This window comes from Coenobita brevimanus, chromosome 47, assembly GCF_032717465.1.
Source record: "Coenobita brevimanus isolate Jiangsu-jjx chromosome 47, ASM3271746v2, whole genome shotgun sequence".
NCBI lineage: Eukaryota > Metazoa > Arthropoda > Malacostraca > Decapoda > Coenobitidae > Coenobita > Coenobita brevimanus.
Genome location: NC_137000.1, coordinates 6,890,858 through 6,909,464, shown reverse-complemented (window position 1 = coordinate 6,909,464; position 18,607 = coordinate 6,890,858). Strand labels below are relative to the sequence as shown.

At 39.8% G+C, this 18,607-nt stretch overlaps 1 protein-coding gene across 1 annotated transcript; it reads left to right on the top strand.

Annotated features, from left to right (window-relative positions):
- The first annotated feature begins 748 nt into the window (after window positions 1–748).
- MED30 (Mediator complex subunit 30) lies at window positions 749–17,783 on the top strand. Its single transcript, XM_080271655.1, has 6 exons — window positions 749–807; window positions 4,375–4,452; window positions 7,896–8,044; window positions 12,574–12,732; window positions 14,622–14,720; window positions 17,089–17,783. Exons 2-6 carry the CDS (start codon window positions 4,377–4,379, stop codon window positions 17,185–17,187), a joined length of 582 nt encoding a protein of 193 aa, XP_080127781.1. The 5' UTR covers window positions 749–807; window positions 4,375–4,376; the 3' UTR covers window positions 17,188–17,783.
- Window positions 17,784–18,607: the final 824 nt, after the last annotated feature.

The window sequence follows — 18,607 nt, the reverse complement described above, 5'->3', positions numbered from 1 at the left end:
GTGGAACCAGTTATCAGAAGAAGTAGTAACAGCACCATCTATAGCCATCTTTAAATCTAGATACAACAAACATAAAAGGTTATGAGCATTGGAAGGCACAATATATTAGAGGTGGGGACCCGACAAGAAAATATTCTTATTTCCCTACTAATCAATACTGTACTAGGTAAGCAATTAACATAGTACTGTACAGAGACCCTATAGAGAGAGGGTCTCTAATGTACACTACACCTGTGTAAAGTACTTATGAAACAATAGTAGTCATCAACATCTTCCTTCAACCATTAAATTTAGCCACCGTACAGGTACTAACTCCTACTGCTTCTTGGTCACCACTGTGCTTAAAAATGAATGACTTTTTCTACCTTAACCCAAACAACTTCGCGTTCGCAGGTGACAACTGACAGGTCGATCAATAGAAATGGAGTTTGGAAGATTCGAGTAAATAACAACTCGGCCACATGTTACAATAGTACTGTATGATTATTATTTCATTTCAATTTTTGTCTGACGTTGTGTTAACTAGAAAATGTTACAATGTAGGATGTAAGATAGATCTGAATGGCCGAATTACTCTCTACTCAACTGGAATGGCGGTTTTTCAGTGAATATTATAAGAATATGAGTGAGGATAGGCTCTAAAAAGCAAGAACAACCGTTGTATAATAAATAAATGAGAATATCTCGGAAGAGCCTAATCTCAGTACACAAGAAGGAGAAGAGTCATTGGCATCCATCAGCAGTGGAAAGTAAACAACCAGAAAATTCTGATAACTTCTCAGCTATTCGACATCATTCAGGCTAGCGGCAAGTCAACTAAATTTGTATAATCACCCTTAGTCTAACGATGACGACCTCATAACGAGGATTCCCATATTTGTACACTTGCAACCACGTGTGGTGTATTTTTTCTGAACAAACTCCAGGAGAGCTTCCATTAATAAACGATGAAAACTTTATGACGGATTGTGTTTCATGACTGTGAACTCACTTACGACACCCAGATTCCGCTGAAGTATCATATATGTCACAAGGGATTGTAAAATTCGGCAAATGTGAGTTATTTAACTTGTACCGCTCTGGGCAAAAATAAAAACAAACCCCTCTATGCTGGCTGATTTTGGATTTTATTTTTTTCTGGCTAAATGGGCTTAATACATCAATATGAGATCCCTGGCAAACATAAAAGTAATCACCAAATCCAGAAAGTTGGTTGGATCAAGAGCCAGGTTGGTGTCACGACCTCCAAAATCTTCAGGGTTACTGAGTCAGAGTGGCTGTGAGCTTGTGAACTGATTTTGGATTTTTTTCGTTACTAAATGGACATAATATATCAATATATGATCCCTGGCACTAATAAAAGTAATTATCAAAGCCAGATTGGTTGAATCGTCAGGTTGGTGCCACTCGACCTCTGAAGTCTTCAAGGTTACTGAGAAAGCAAAGTGGCTGTGAGCCTGTGGAGACTGTCACATACCTCCCGTGCTCCTAAATCAGTGTTGGAAGCATAGCAAAGAAATGTATGAAGTCAATGAGAAATGTTATTACTTTCCATTTTACTTAGGTTGCTTGCAATGACTTCTCTGTTGCAGGATGTAGATCTACGTCACTGGGAGACGTAGATCTACTTCGCAAGCGTGGTATGGGTTAAGCAGTAGATGGACCTTCCAGTTCAATTCCTATTACTCCAGTTTGTTTTCTGTATTCTTCTGACTAATTACATGTTGGTAAACAGTTGCTTTCTGTTGACGTTAGCTTCAGTTAGGTTATGATAAAATGTAAGGGTAGGAAGATATACTAAAAGGCAGCTGGGATGTGTGGTGTACCAAGTATCTGCCATTATACAGAAGAAACAATTGATACAGCAGAAGGAACATGGTTAAAAACGATAGGGTAATAAGTTTAACATGAAACATCCATTTACCAGCCGAAAAATAACCATAAAATATAAAAGACTTATCAGGAAGAAGAAGAACTGATTTGGTAAGGAGTTTCTGCTGCTGAAAGTAAAGCATTGTGTTTACCTAAAATTCATTCTGAACACCAAAATTCCACAAAAATGACATGCTGCTCAAGAGTACGAAGTTAGGTTTGTTGATATCGGCGATGGCTTCATACAGAGAACAGTGGGTTGATTTGGAGTCGAAGTTCATTTGTCCCTAAATCTTTTAAACTAGTTTAAATTAGGTTGCGACTTCTGATAAATATTATCTGGTTAGGTTAATTTGTGTTAGGTCAAGACGATGATAAATGTTTACAAAACTACAACACGAGATTCATAAAACAATAACGTAAATCAATTCACTGCTTAGTTCTGAGTCAACTTTCTTCTGTTACATTTCTTCCACAGATTAAAAATACAGTAGGTGACATATTGTGGTATCTTTAATGTGGTGTAAAGGCTTTGCAAAGATTAGCCTAACCCCAACTTAGCTTTTTTTTTTTTCTTTGATGGTGAAAAAAAGCTGGAACAAATGAATTTCATCCATTTTAGGCATTAACCTGCCCAAATACCTCTTAGCCTAATCTAGATCTGTCATTCAAGCTTAACTAAGAGCAGTCTCCAATCTTAATCCTAGTCGTTGGCGGAGACTATCTTAACTGATGCCATATTTGAAAACATGGAATAGATCCACTTCTAGCCCTCTGATTGACTGAATCAGAACCATAATACACCAGCAAAAACAAAAGCATACTGCCCATGACCATAATGAACCACCAGGAAACAAAAATAGGTAGCTACTGTACATTGCTTTTAATGGATGAAATGGAAGCAAGCACCCAGCATAGGCACACATTAAAGATTACACAATATCTAGCTTATTTTTAATTTTCAGAAGAACGATCACAGAACAAAGTTGACTTAAAACTGTGCAGCAAATTGATTCAAATTATTATTTCTTGGGAATTTGGCAGGGTTGGCAATTACCCCTCCCCCCCAAAAAAAAAAAAAAAAAGCTCACCCAGTTAGTATATATAAAAAAAAAAAAAATGTAAAACAGAGGATTTTTGCAAGCCTTGAAATTTTTATACAGTAGATACAGTAATACCTCAATATACGATACCCCTAGATGTGATAGAAGGGCTCCAGGTGGGAAAGTGGATACCGGTAAAAGTCCTGTAGTGGCGGCACCAATATACCATTTATACATGTATTTAATGTCACTCAAATAATGTTTTCGCTAATAACGGCTATTTTCTGGCACCAGTTAGACGTTATTGGCGAGATCACACTGTATATTGGTTCTTATGGAAAAAAATTATTCAGTTTTCAAACAATTTGCAATTTGTACAGCCTCCAGGAACGAATTGTATACGAATTCCAGGGTTCTACTGTATTTATAAATGATCTCCCACACTTCACTGGTCATGCCAGTGAAATGTATCTGTATGCAGATGATGCAGAGAGATACAAGAAGTAATTCCATCTTGTGCAGTGTTTGTGATAAATGGGTGCACAAGCGATGTAGTGGTATTAGAGGTAGACTGTGAGATAATGCTGATTTATGTGTGCGACGTATCAGGGAGAGCAGGTGGAGATTGTCAGGCATGAAAGGATTGAACTTGCTGGGGAGTCTCTTGAGTGTGTGGAAGAGTTTTGTTATTTGGGAGACATGTTATGTGTTGGAGGTGGGGCTGAAGTTAGCTCTGTGGCTAGGGTGAGAGGTGGTTGGAAGAAGTTCAGGGAGCTGTTGCCTCTCTTGACATTGAGAGGACTCACTCTATGTGCTAAGGGGTCTGTGTATGCAGCATGTGTTAGGAGTGTGATGCTGTATGGTAGTGAGACCTGGGCATTAAAGGAAGAGGATATTCGTAGGCTCAAACGTACAGAAATGACAATGATTAGGTGGATGTGCAGTGCGTCCCAGCATGCAAGGCCTGGGGGGGGGCTGGGTTTACATTGGAAGAGTTGAGAGGTAGGTTGGGACTGGAGTGTATTGGTGTTGTGATGAGGAGAGGTAGATTGAGATGGTTTGGGCATGTGGAGAGGATGGGGGATGATAATTGAGTGCAGAAGGTGAGAACTGTTAATATTGGGGGTGGGGTTGTGATGGGTAGACTGAGAAAGACGTGGGACGAGGTCATTGAATGTGACCTCAGGGGTTAAGGGACTGAACAGGGAGGCTGCCATAGATCGTTCAGCATGGAGAGCCGCCATTAGATGACCAAGGCTGATGCATGCAGGCATGTTGGAGCCTTCAGAAATATTACAAAACAATAAATGAGTTAATGTAGACAGTTGTGACCCCCACAGGTTGTGTGTACTGCTTTGTTTCTGTTTTTCTGCTTTTAATTTTCTCCTTTTAGTATTCCTCTTGCTCCTTATTGTCCTAGGTCCTGTTCAATTAAGTAATCTTTGTTTTCCTTTCTCAGGTATGGCAATGAGCAACAGTTCTCCAGCCATGATGAGGGGATCATACTCTAGTCAGATGGCTCAAGCCACACAGTCAGGTGCAGTAGCCAGTGTTCTGCAGTAATGCAGTTTAGCCACACTGTTGTACAAGTACATTAAATCAGATTGTTATACACAAGAATTCACTTTATCTTCTTGAATTTCTTGTGTGTGTGACTCGGTCCATTGTAGACAAGCTCTGTAAAATACAGAGTGACTGATGCATGTAAGACATCCTGAGCTGTATGGAACATCTGCATGCCTTACACACACCCCTGTAGTCATAACTTGAAGATGAATACCACCATTGTCCGTTTGGAGGATAGAGAGGAAGCTTATGGATTTCTGTATACCCAAGTAGCTTCACCACTTACTTATACAGTACTGGGTATCCCTTAGGCACCATGATAAATAATAAAGGGCAGTCTTGAGCCCCTTATTGTCTGTCATAGTGCATGAAGCTTCTTACGTGATTTCAGAAATGGACTCTCATGGGAGGAGGGAGGAAAGATTTAGAAAGTGGAAAGACAGGATGGGGCACAATGGTTTGAGAGTAAATGTGGATAAAACACAAGTGGCGATATCTAGGGCTGATGGCAGTACCATCAGAGCAGAGGGAGTGTGGCCATGTGCAGTCTGCCACAAACGTGTAAGAAGTAACTCCATCTTGTGCAGTGTTTTTGATAAATGGGTGCATAAGAGATGTAGTGGTATCAGAGATAGGCTGCTAAATATGTTGATTTCGTATGTGTGTCAGGGAGAGCACTTACAAGATTGTCAGGTGTAAAAGGATTGATCCTGCTGGTGAGTCTCTTGAGTATTTGGAAGTTTTGTTGGGATGTGTTATGTGCGGGAGGTGGGGGCTAGAAGTATCTCTGTGGCTAGCGTAAGAAGTGGTTGGAGGAAGCTTAGGGAGCTGTTACCTCCTGACATTGAGAGGGCTCTCCCTCAGTGCTAAGGGAGCTTTGTGTGTGGCTCATGTTAGGGGTGCAATGCTGTTTGGGGGTGAGACCTGGGCTGTAAAGGAAAAGGATATTCGTTGGTTCAGGTATTCAGAAATGACGGTGATGAGATGGATGTATAGTGCATCTTTGAATGCAAGGCTTGGTGTGACTAGGATTGTGATTCAAGAGTTGAGAGGAGGGAAAGGAGTTGAAAATATTGGTACTGTGATGAGGAGGGGTATATTGAGATGGTTTGGGTGTGTTGAGAGGATGGAAGATAACAGTTGAATATGGAAGGTGAAAGGTGTGAATACGGGGTTGGGTTGATAAAGGAAGACCTCCTTTAATACACTTAGTTTAAAGCAGATGTTCATTTCAGTATTTTAGAACATACTGTAGCTTTGCAAATTTGTTTTGATAAATAGGGTTGCCAAATTCCCAGAAATTTTGAGCCGGGAAACTTTCCTTGGAAATTTTTTGGGAATATATGGGATTTTATAGAAATTGATGGAACTGCAGTACCAGTATATGGGAATAACCTGGAAATTCCCTAATTGTGCAGTGGGTATTCAGTTACCAGGTATTTATGGAAATTTAACTCAACTAAGTACATTATTTACATAATTAGTACCTGATGATCTGTGCTGCTCATACTGTGCAGTATCACGATTAGGCAAAATTTAACCAAAACAGTTAGAATCAGCAGATGGGGATATTTTTGATAATACAGTATAAGGTATATTTCTATGCTACCCAGAAAAAATATCCTTAAGCAGAAATCTTATATCGTCAGAGTTTTTTTTTGTTTTTTATTATTATTATTATTATTATTTTTATTTTTTTACCAGAAAGGTTTTTCGTAAACCTGAATAATATTGTGAAATTACAGATGGATTCAAGGGAATAAGTCATCATTCAGCTGAAACGTTTGAACCGATTATGTCATCATGAATAGCTGGTCCAAGAAGAAACGTTTGTACAGCACATTTATTTCTTAAAGATATTTATCAGTTATATTAAAGAAACTCCACTCCCTGTCTTTAAAGAATTAATTTGTCTGTACAAAAAAGACCCCCTTTATTTTCATTTGTTAAAAGGATAATACTATTTTATTGTAATTTACTGAACTGCATTGGATTTAGTGATATCAGATGCTAGTGTTCTAACTTCTAATGCAACATCAGGCATCTGTTGTTCATGCAGTGTTTACTTTTCTTCAGAATAACAGGGTGATACAATTAGGTTAGTAGACCTAACAACCTTTTTCTCTTTATCTTAAACATTTACCATTAACCTAAGAAAGTTTAATATGTATTATAGTAAGCTACAGTCAGTTTCATTTAACATTATCTGCTGCCATACTGTGGTATTTAAATGTGCTTAAAATAAAGAAATAAAGAGAATATAAGAAAATTTCCAATAATTTCTAGAATTCCAACCCCTAATAAATTCCCAAAAATATTCCTGGAAAGTTTCCTAAATTCCCAGAAACGTGCCTCACCTTTGCAACCCTATTGATAAATATTGCCAGTGTCATAGTTGACAGCTGTTGCAGTTAGTAGTCCACCTTGGGGTTTAGTTGCCACAGTTACCAGCCATATCTATACAAGCATTGCCATTTCCAGCATGTTTTCTCTTGTGTTATTTTGATGTTATACAGGTGCAGAATAAATTGCCAAGGGAGAGGTGTAGAATAAATTCCTAAGGAAGAGGTGTTATTAAACCTCCATTTCCACTTTGAATGCATCCCTAGGCATCACTACATATACAGTACTGTAATCCCAGAGTAGTTTCTATCTGTCTTTCTGTCTGCCTATAGCCAGATACCATAATTCCCTAAGATATGGCTGTTTGTCTTTGAGTTAGTTGTTTTACAGGGAGGGACACTAACCTTCCACCAACTCACTTGTTGACATGTAGGGAACATGTAAGGGTTAGTTATGTGGTTACCACCCAACATTGTAAATTATTTGCTTGCTTACAGGAAACCATTAGGCTCGTTACTCAATATAAAGTCACCTGAAGGGGAAAGAAAATTAATAAAAAGTGACAGGCAAGAGTACAGAAGTAGGGTGAGAGGAAGGCAGACACAGAAAATGAATGATAAAAGTGAAGGAAGAAGTAACTGCTAGCTACATCAAGTGAGTTGATGTTGGTTGCCAACACCTACCACAAAATAGAATAGTTTCAGAATAATGATAATAATGCTCATTGTTATCTTGACAGAAAAGCTGCACGTATTGTTATTTGCTTTAAACATTTGATGTGTTACTTCAACTTCATTCTCAACAGCTTCTATGATAGCTGTATGGATGATAGATATTCATTGCAACCAATGTTTTGACTTCGTTCTCTGTAATTGTATGTTTGATAGCTTTGTGTGTGATAGATCATCATTGGAACCAGTGTTTTTACTTCATTCTCTATAGCTGTTTGTTTTTGATATGATAGATCTTAATTGCAACCAATGTTTTGGCTTCTTTCTCTATACAGTAGTTGTATGTTTATACAGTACTAGTTTTGTGTATGATAGATCTTCAGTGAAACTTATGTTTCAGGAGGACAAGGGATTCAGCAGTCAGGTACAGACTCGTCCCAGATTCACCCTCAGAGGAATACTGCCTTTCTCTGCAAAGTTGGTTGTGAAACTGTTCAAGAAATTGTAATGAGAACTAATGAAGTGTTCTCTCATCTCAAGAATGTGCCTGTGAGTATAGAATACTGTTAGTTTAAAGCATACTGTTGATTAATGCACTGTCATTTATATGTGTGGTAAATTTTCAGTAAGTGGGCATTTCACCTGGCATTAATTCCCTTTCTTTTTTGTGTAGTAATCTTTGCTCCCCCCCCCCCACACACACTTTAGCCTTTCATTCTGAACAGTCATTTCACATATTTTTTTTCTCCTTGTTCTCATTTTCATGTCACTTATCATAATCATATTCTGTACCAGGTATTTAATTAGAAAATTCTTCACACAGTCCAATCTTGCATTTCTTTTGACACTGATACACCCTCAGTTAATCACCTGCTTTAACAAGAGGATGTGCTTTGTACATATTTCAGTCTGGCAAATGCCAGATCATTTTGGTTAACCCCTAAAGACCCATGGCTCTCGAACAACAGTTACAGAAAATTTTGTTTCAAGGCCTATGGCTGTTGATGGTATAGAGTCTACCAGAAACTGGTGGTAGGTAGCACTGCCTCATTTATGACATATATGGGACCTGACCAATGGGAACTAAGAAATTAGGTGGTGGGAGGCATGATCCGGCCCCTTCCCCGGGTGTGGGAACCCACCCCCTCCCCAGGCCATCTCTCCACCTCCCTTTGCCCCATTGGATCATGCCTTCTGTGTCCCCTCCCACCCAAACTACCCCCTTATACCCCCTCTAGACCATATTACGTGAGTGTAGCCCACATATATCCTCCCTTTCCCCCCTTCCTGATCCCCCACCCTCACTTCCTCCACCTCCCTATTCCATCTTATTTCTCAAGCATGTCCAATTCTCGCTCCTAGTAAGGAGTGACTTTTTTTTTTAATTTTTGGTGGTCGATTGCGCAGTAACCATTAGACATACACCCACCGCAAATTGACTTAGGACCTACACACAGAATTGCTATGGGATAGTTGTTTGTCTTTGCTTTGTGTTTCCATCTCTACCAAGTGAATTTTTTGGGCAAGAAGTAACTGTCAACTCCTCTGGTGTTGGCGGGAGGTGGTGCAACACTCAGCACGTCAGTGCTTGCCCAGAAGCGAGAGTGGGAGTATATGTTCCCGTCGTGCTGAGCTTGCACCTCCCTCTTTTTTGGTATACATTACAGTTTGCCCTGTTATTTTCCTAGAGTCGAGTTGTCATGCCTGGAAAGTACTGCTCAGGGGATGAGAGGGTCCATATCATTGCATGGAGGCAGGATAAATGTCCCTATCAACACAATTTATGAACGTACTGGACGCGCAGTGTTGACTGTCATGAAGATTCCTGCTGCAACGTGTGGCCTGCCACCTGATGTCGTACCAGAGCACAAACATGACGATGGAAAGAAGAGGACGACTTCCAGAGGTACAGATACGCTTCGGAAGAGGGAAGTAATCAAGAATCCTCGACTGACAGAGCAGCAGAATTGAAGAGAATGCATCCCCCAGCTGTTACAAGGCGTGTCTCAATTCAAACTATTCAACACCGCTTGCAGGAGGAGCTGGCCAAACCGCACGGCACCCAAGAAACCACTTCTTACTGACCACGTGAAGAAGCAGCGCATTCAGTTCGCCAAGAGGTATGACATCGGATGAGTGGAGAAAAGTTATGTTTTCCAATGAAAGCACATTCAAGTGTTCCAGGTGCGTTCTGCCAAGGTTCATCACCCTGCCTCCCACAGTGCTGGCTGTTAAGCACCCACAATCAGTAATGGTATGGGAGTGTTTCTCAGGTGAAATGGGAAGGGGAGGCCTCTACTTTCTGCTTAAGAGCTTGATGATGAATGGTGGCCTGTACATTCAAGTTCTGAAAGATCATTTGTTAAACTTTTTTGCTATTTGTGGGTGCGACTTTTTCATGCACGATTCAGCTCCATGTCACAAGTCAAGAAAGGTGACAAAATGGCTTCAGGATAATCGGATTGAGGTCCTCGACTGGCCTGGCAACAGTCCAGATCTAAATCCGATAGAAAACTGCTGGGCAAAGATGAAGAAAATCATGGCAGAGAAGAAGACACTCAATCTGGACAACCTCAAGACTGAACTGACAAATGTTTGGTACAAAGAAATGTCCATAGATTACTTTAGAGATCTAAATGATTCCACGCCAAAACACATCCAACTGGTCCTGAATAACAAGGGAAACGTGATTTCATGTTAATGAATGGCATTTCATGAACAAACATTGTGATATACTATGATTTTTGTGTTTTTTAATACCTTGTGGGGGGAGGTCCTAAGTCAGTTTGTGGTAGCTGTATGAGAGTGAAGCATACATTTTCTGGTGTGTAAAATCAAGCTCTTCAAATCTGTAAGACTAAAATTTACTTTGGTGTAGTTTTTTTTCTCTCTGTACACGAGGGGTAACAGTTTTTATGTTTGACATTCTTTGATGATCGATACTGCAGTAACCGTAAGTCATTTGAGAGTGAAACATACATTTTCAGGTGTGTAAATTCATTTTCTTGAAACCTGTAAGAAAAATTTTTACCTTAGTGGAAAGTAAAAAAAATTGGACCCTCTTCGCGGATCTGGAAATAGGGGGGCTGGGAGGTTTGCGGTCTTTAGGTATTAACGTAAGAAAGACCCTTTCAAGTGAAGGGGTTAATCTTTGCTACTTTAAAGGGGATTTAGTGCCTGATGACTGGTTGATAGCATGTGGCTGTCCATATGGGTAAGAGAAAGGCTCTTGAGCACTGGTTTGAATGTATCTAAAGGTAAGGCAGATACACTTGAGCAATCTTGTGAGGTTGATAAATAACATTTTAGAGAAGGCTTAGGATCATGTGAGTAGAGTGAGAGTGAAAATTGATGAAGTGCAATTTGTATTCATGTTAGGAAGAGTTACAGTTCATTCATACATATTGTATCATGTGTATCATTCATAAAGGCTTCATCATGCTTGCATGCGTTGGCCTTGGTCGCCTAATGCCAGCTGTCCATGCTTCTTAATCTCTGGTAGCCTCCCTCTTCAGTCTCTTCTCCCTGAGGTCACACACTGTGACCTCATCTCAGGTCTTTTTTGGTTTTTCCTCTCGTTACCCTACCCCTGACTTTCGTGCTTCTCACTCTCTGCACCCATTTATTATTCTCCATTCTCTCAACTTGCTCAAGCTGTCTCAATCTGTAGTAATTCATTATCATCATCATCATTCAGACCTCCTTTCCCACCCAAGGGTGAGGTGAGGTAGAGTCTGGGGAGCCAGAAAAAACTTGGTAGAGTAAGATATAGTAGGTAGTTTCTATATCAGAGCTCTTGATGTTATCATAAACCCTGTATTTAATTAGCCTACGTGTCACGAATTTAGGTCACGTTTTAATGGTTATGGTTTTGAACGTACAATAAACTCTCAATTATCCATTGTCGCAATATCTGACCCAGTGCAATATCCAGTGCGCAATATCCAGCTAAATTATGCAACATCTGGTGCCAAAACGGGATGTAACCGGTGTTCCAATGCAATATCCAGTGTTGAGGTGTCTCAACTGGCTCGTAAGCGGTAGTCAGCTGGCGCCAGGGGGAAATCCCAAAGCTCAGGAGCCAATGAAAATGCCCACTAGGAGCCAGCCAATCAGAATCCGCCACAGGTGCACCGAGAATACTGTCATGCTCTCATTCTCGCCCGTGGATGTTGTCCAGTGAAGACATACCTGTGCACTCTGCTCTTCTGACCACGCAGTCTCAAAACCCTGGTGCTGTTACTAACTCTGTGGTGTCTTACGTTCAAGGTAGTGTACTGTATTGTATTGCAAAGCTAATGGCCTGTCAATGATCAAGTCCTAGTATTCTATTGTTATTGTAAAATTATTCTTAGGTCTCCCTTCAGTCAGAGGCCTCACTGGGGCACCACCTGGTACCCTCTGCCACTCCATCTCCACTACCTACTCCAGCACCCTTGGCAGAGATCAAGCCTGAGGTGGTGGAGCTAGAGTAATCTTTGGGGGAGACATTTGCTACAAGACCATTTGGGATTATGTGTACTGTACAGTACAGTACCATATTGTACTGCACAGTGTGCAGCTCTACCCTCCATTGATGCCAACATTTGGTGAGCATGTACAGTAGTACACTATGTACAGTACTGTATTATACTGTATTGATTTTATATACTTAGTTTTCATCTTTTACTCAAGGTAAAGTTTTTAGGATAGAGGGTCGAGACAGATAGAATCAGTATATGGCTAAAAGCTGAATGTTGCGCTGGATATGCAGTATCTGGCATTTCATGTTATTTGGTGTAGGGCTTGGCTGAATTACAATGGATAATTGAAAGTTTACTGTACTGCACCTGATGATTTATCATAGTTTATACAATTTTCCAGCTTCCAAATGGCACACGACAAGGTGCACTGCTGAGTAATGAGAAGTTGTGGATTCAAGAACATCTTAATGTCATACAATACCATTTCAGGCCATTGCAAGCAATTTATGGCCGGGTTAATGATGCCTGTGCCCAGATGTAGTATACACCCATACAGGTATATGGTTTTGAATGTACCTGATGGTTTATTATATTGTAGTTTATGAATTTTTCCAGCTTCCAAATGGCACAACTCAAGGTGCACAGCTGAGTAATGAGAAGAAGATGCGGATTCAAGAAAATCTTAATGCCATACAACGCCAATTCAAGCCACTGCGAGCAATATATGGCCGAGTTAATGATGACTGTGCTGGGATGGAGTATACACACATAGAGGTATAGTGACTCAGATTTCTTAGGTACTTTGTATTTTACATGTGCTGTCATGTAAAAGTATCAACAATCTCTCAGTAGCATCATATCCTATCTTCTTATTCCTTCCTGAATTTCAGAGTATTTTTTCTTCTCGTGCTCTTTTCACATGTGCTTCATATTGTTGTTGTATAAAAACATTTTATATATACTAGTACTAGCCATAAAAATGTTCCATGTTTCATCTGTCATTGCCACAGCCAGCGGGGAAGTGTCAGCAAACTTTTGATTGATAGTGTGCTCACAGTAGTAAGTTTGCCCAATATCCCACCATTTCAAGTCCTCCTTTCCCTCTGTTGCCTAACACTTCTAAGCTGAGAGAGGCTTGATAAGGTTTTCTGCTTATAAATTATACTGGTTCTGTTATGATTCATCAGACAGGAAAGTGAGTGATAGACTTGCTCTAAATGTAGGAAGTAAACTGGGTGGAGCTTTTGTCTCTGGCCATGAATTTAGAGTCTGTTTAGTAGTGGCTAAGTTTCCTGTGTAAGAATGGTTATTATATGTCTGGTTATCAAGCTTGTCACCACATTTCATTCTCATGGTAGTACCTTCCAGGGATGATGGTAGCTAGGCATTTAACCTGATGCCAAAATTACACCAGAGAAGTATGCTTTCCTGTGATGAATGGGGGACATTTTAAATTAATTGGCTGTTTTCACCCCTTCTCTCTCTTAACAGAGGCATCCTTTCAGCTGGTATCTTGGTAAACAGTCACAGCAAAGGTTTAGCTGTAGCTTAGGTAGGGTTGGACAGCATGTGTGTAGATGTAAGACTTTTTATTTTTTGGTCATCATTGAGTGGTGCCAAATTTGCTTGTTAATTTTACAATATTAAACCGTTATTGCGCCATCAAGAGTGCATTTTACTCCTCTAGGTGGTAACCATATAATCATCAAATAGATACCAGGTGGTTTAGTGGGCTAAGACACTCCCACCAGATGTTATTCATCTAGGCTGCAGGGTGACTAGGTCTTACTGCTCATATCATGCTACTCAGGGATATGCATTTGGTTATTCATGCTGTCAGTTTCTGGGCTGAGCAGCCTAATTTCAGAACCTTGCACTCCTGATGGGGCAATAACGGTTTATCCATCCAATGGATGAATAAACCGGATGGATAAACCATTATTGCCCCATCAGGAGTGCAAGGTTCTGAAACTAGGCTGCTCAGTCCAGAAATTGACAGCAAGAATAACCAAATGCATATCTCTGAGTAGCATGATATGAGCAGTAAGACCTAGTCACCCTGCAGTGTGGATGAATGACATCTGGTGGGAGTGTCTTAACCCACTAAACCACCTGGTATCTATTTGATGATTATATGGTTACCACCTAGAGGAGTAAATTATTTTCTGGGTTACAGGAAACCATTTGACTTGTCACTAAATTAATTTAGTTACCTGAAAGTGACACAACATCTAATGAGTTGATGATGGACACCATCACCTACCATTGTTTTCTTGCTTTCTTTTTTCCCAGTCAGTTTCTGTACTGGAATAGTTATTTGGTTAATTTGGTCATTTTATGGAGAAATATTTTAAAATTATTTTGTTTTAATAAAAAGCATACACAAAAATGATGCCATGTTTCCCCTTAATGAAGCCCTATATTGAGGTTGACCATGGTACAGATGAAATTTTCCATTTCTCAAACGAATCATTTTTAACCTAGTGCCAAAGTTTGCTTATTGCTTCCCATGATTTTCATACAATTGTTGGGAGGGGAGAAATTTGAAATTTTTTATAAAATTTGTGGTGAAATCGTGAAATATCAGATAAGTAATTCATGAGGTTTTAGTGTAATACAAATAATGTAAGTTTGCCTCACTTCTACTTCTGTTATTTTAACAGAGCTTAATCCCCTACAAAGATGAGGACTGTAGAGCAGATCATAAAAAAGTTGGGGAAAACTATCGTCATCTCATTGAGGAGTCAAGAGAGCTGAAAGAGGTATTTCTTTTATTTCTTTTTTTTTTATGTGGTCATATTTTTTCCCCATATTTAGGCTATCACATTTAGATGTGACTAGATTTGTGTAGGTAGTAGTGGTAGTTGTTCCCTAGGCAGTCTGGCCGAACAGCCCCGAGTCCCTAAGGAAGGCCATGGCCGAGACTGGGCTTTCCCATAGAGCTCTCAAGTAGTGTATGTTGTGTTGTTAGCGTAGGTGATTGTGTGCAGTGCAGTCTTCCATATTTGTGTAGGTGGAGTATGTCAGTTATTATTGTTAGTCATGTTAATTCTTTCCCTTCCATTTTCCACTTCCAGCAATCCATCAGCATTGTTGTGTTCACTTCTTGACTTTCTGATTCATTCATTCATTCATCATCTAATCCAGTGTTGCCCCATGAGGAGTGTAGGAACCCAGGGTTAGGCAAGGTGGTTCTGACATTTAAGATGAGTAACCAGCCTGACTTCTCCCTGAGTGTCATTACGTGACCAATAAACCCCAACCAACCCTTGGATATAAACCTGCACTGGCTCAATCCAATTGGAGCGCCGTAATTGCCCACTAAACCACCAGGTGCAATAGTTTGGTTATATGTTTATCACCCAGCATGGTAAATCATTTCTTGGTGTACAGGAAACCATTTGGCTTGTCACTCATTGTAGAGTCATCTGTAGACAGAAGGAAGAGGGAAGAATGAAGGAAAGAAGGACAAAAGAGGAAGGATGGAAAGATGGGTACAGTATATTATAAAATCTTATTAATAGTATATACCCCAGTGGGAATCAGAACCATGACCATCCTTGCAAATTATCTTTATAGAATATCCCTTAAATTCTCATGTCAAATCATATCAGATAATTCTATGCTTCCTCTCATGAAACTTATGGCAGGGCTGATTTCTTTGTGCTGGAACCTTAACCTTGTGCCCAAACCAAGTACAGTAATTGGTCATCAGCTCCTGAAAACTGTTGGGAAAAAGAAACGTAAGATGTGTTATAGGATTTACAATGTGAGGGTCTCAGCCTGACGTTTTCACTTGTGGCTGAGTTTCCTGTCAATGAATGGCGATCATGTATTTGGTTACCAAAATTGTCACCACACATCACTCTTGATAGTACATTCCAAAGTCAGTAGTAGCGGTGGCTGAATCGGTAGAGAGGCGGCCTGCAGTCCTGATGGACCCAGGTTCGAATCCCGGCTGGGGCAGGGAACAGTTTAAGGATTTGAATTTCATTAAAAGCAGACTTTCCTGATCTACCAGATGACCCGCCGACATGTCATAAAAATACCCCCGTTAATACCAATACACCAGTCCTGTATGAGACAGCCCTAGCATGTATTCAATATAGACGGTGGGTGTTAGCGCCGAAGTGGTGACATGTGGAGGTGTAGGAGGACTACTGGGCCTTGGGATAGGCTACTGCCCCCGAGATATAGGCCCTGAAGCCTTTGCCCAGAGTCGGACACATTAAAAAAAAAAAAAAAAAAAAAAAAAAAAAAAAAGTACTACAACCAGTTTCTTAAATGAATTATCATTGTGGAGTACTTTAAGAGCACCACAGATTTTATGTCACAGATGCTCCCATACAATCATTCATCTAGATTTCTTCCTTGTCATGTACTGTACTGTATTACTCTTTTCTTACCATCTGTTTGTTAATAACATCTTTTATAATACTTTTCATTCTCTGGTAGTAGGTTGTTCATAGGGAACTTCAACTTGAGCAGGAAGAGGGCAAAGAATTTAGATACAAACAGCAACTTTATTTCAGGCATTTTATCATTACTATATGTCATCATCAGTGGTTGCTGAATGAGGAAATTACCTGAGTCTTCAGCCTATCCTTTCATTGTGTTTAATGTTTTAATGTCAACTGTTGTCCATGACATTTGGGATTAAGATACTTCAGATGACTGCAGAATGATGTATTTTTTATCTAAAATGTGTTGGTAATACATACCTTATGCTGTAGGTGTAGTTCTTTCCATAAGTTGGCCCATATTATTGTCATTTTGTAGCTTTTTTCTCATAGCTCTTTTACAGAGTAAGATAATGCTTGAGCTGTAAAGCCTTTTTATAGTATTTTATCATAACCAGCATCATATCCAAGTGCTAATCTGTTTTAACAACTGGAGATGGAGTAATGGCAGGTCAGGTTGAGGTGAAAACAAAACTGGTATAGTTGTTGTTTACTTAAGAGTGAGTAAGGATACGGTATTAGAGTGAATCTTTCATTCTTCATTGAATCTCTGCTAAAGACTTCTTTACTTTATTATTGGTGTGTGGAAGGTACATTATTTTATGCCTTGTATACCCATACAACAACAGATACTATGTTTCTCACATTCTTCTATGCTTTTTTCATGCAGCAGCTCTACCTGAAAGCCCGTTATATGAAGGAAATAATTGACCAACTTCGGAAGATCATCTGGGAGGTGAACACGATGCTGGCCATGAGCAATACATAGCATGGACGGTATTTGAGGATTTAAAGTTTGTTTTTCATTCCTCTCTCATTTAGCAGTGGAGGACAGTATCTGTTCTCACCATGAAACAAAAGTTTTCTGCATTGTCAGTTGTCATGCCCATTGTGATTGAGGAATATACTGTTACTTCAGTAAGGAAACTGCTGGAGTAGGTATAGTACATAATGAATTTATGTAGTACAGTATGAAAAGATAGACAAATTACGGTACTAGGTAGATATTCATGTCGTTTTGTCAAGGTATAGTTAGCTTTGAAAATATATATTTTTTCCTTCCCGTATAAAATGTTTGTAGCAGGTACATGAGCTGTACTTGTAATTACATTTTATATTCCAAGTATTATATACCAGTATAAATATTTTTTGCCACCATAATGTCAAAGTTAGTCCTCTAAGGTATATTTCTGTGAAACTGATTTTCTTAAAATGAACGGTATTTTCTCATATTTCCATCATTTCCAAGTATGTACCAGGTTATAAAAGAACTGAGATGATTCACATCATTCTAGCCTTTCCTAATACAGTAAACCTTCGACATAATGAACCCTTATATAGTGAACTTCGGATATAACGACCCACCATTTCCAGAGCAAATTTCCACCGCATATAGCAACTTTTGGTTGCTATATCCAGCGGAAATTTGTTCCCTGGCATGGTAAATGTACTGTAACAGTGCTGTGTTACATTATAGGCATTGTATTTATGTGTACAACTTCATACAGGCTTGTATTTACTGTACAGTGGGGCACCAACTTTCGCTACAGCAGGATTCGCGGAATCCACTTTCGCGGCATGCACCAAATATTCCCTAACTTCCATTTTCGATTGAAAAAAATCGATTTTCGCGCACAAATTTTGGGTTTGGGGCAATATTTTGAACTTTGAATTTCCTGCACCGCCCGCCCGCAACCCACTGCCATCTTGAATGACGTCATGTCAACACTCTGTCCACCCATTCCCGCCATTGTGTACGAGCGTGCTAGCTCCATTGTGTTGGATTCTCACGGTTCAATGGCCTCTACTATACCTGGTAGTGTGGGGAAAGGGCCTGGTGGTGTGGGGGGAGAGCCTGGTGGTGTGGGGGGAGGGCCGGGAGGCAGTGGTGGTGATAAAAAGTGGCCGGGACATTCAAAGTCGGGAGGAAAGGCCAAGGCTAAAAGAGAGTATCGTGTTGGAGTGAAGAAACGGCAGTATAATAATGAAATGAAAAGGAAGATAGTTGAGTTTTTATTGTTTGTATCTCACAATGCAATGTACAATAGTGATTTGATGTACTGTATTGCAAGTGAAAATGAAAATCTGATGTTACTTTAGGATAACCGGGAACCAATTAGCCTTTTTGCCATAAAGACAATGCCCCAACTTTCGCTAATTCCACTTTCGCGCATTATTTTTGGACCCAA

Excerpts from the sequence above, each read along its gene's own strand:
- MED30 (XM_080271655.1), top strand. The coding sequence starts at position 4,377 with ATGGCAATGAGCAACAGTTCTCCAGCCATGATGAGGGGATCATACTCT. Across the intron at positions 8,045-12,573 it reads CTCATCTCAAGAATGTGCCT|CTTCCAAATGGCACAACTCA; the intron begins GTGAGTATAGAA and ends GAATTTTTCCAG. Across the intron at positions 12,733-14,621 it reads TGGAGTATACACACATAGAG|AGCTTAATCCCCTACAAAGA; the intron begins GTATAGTGACTC and ends TTATTTTAACAG.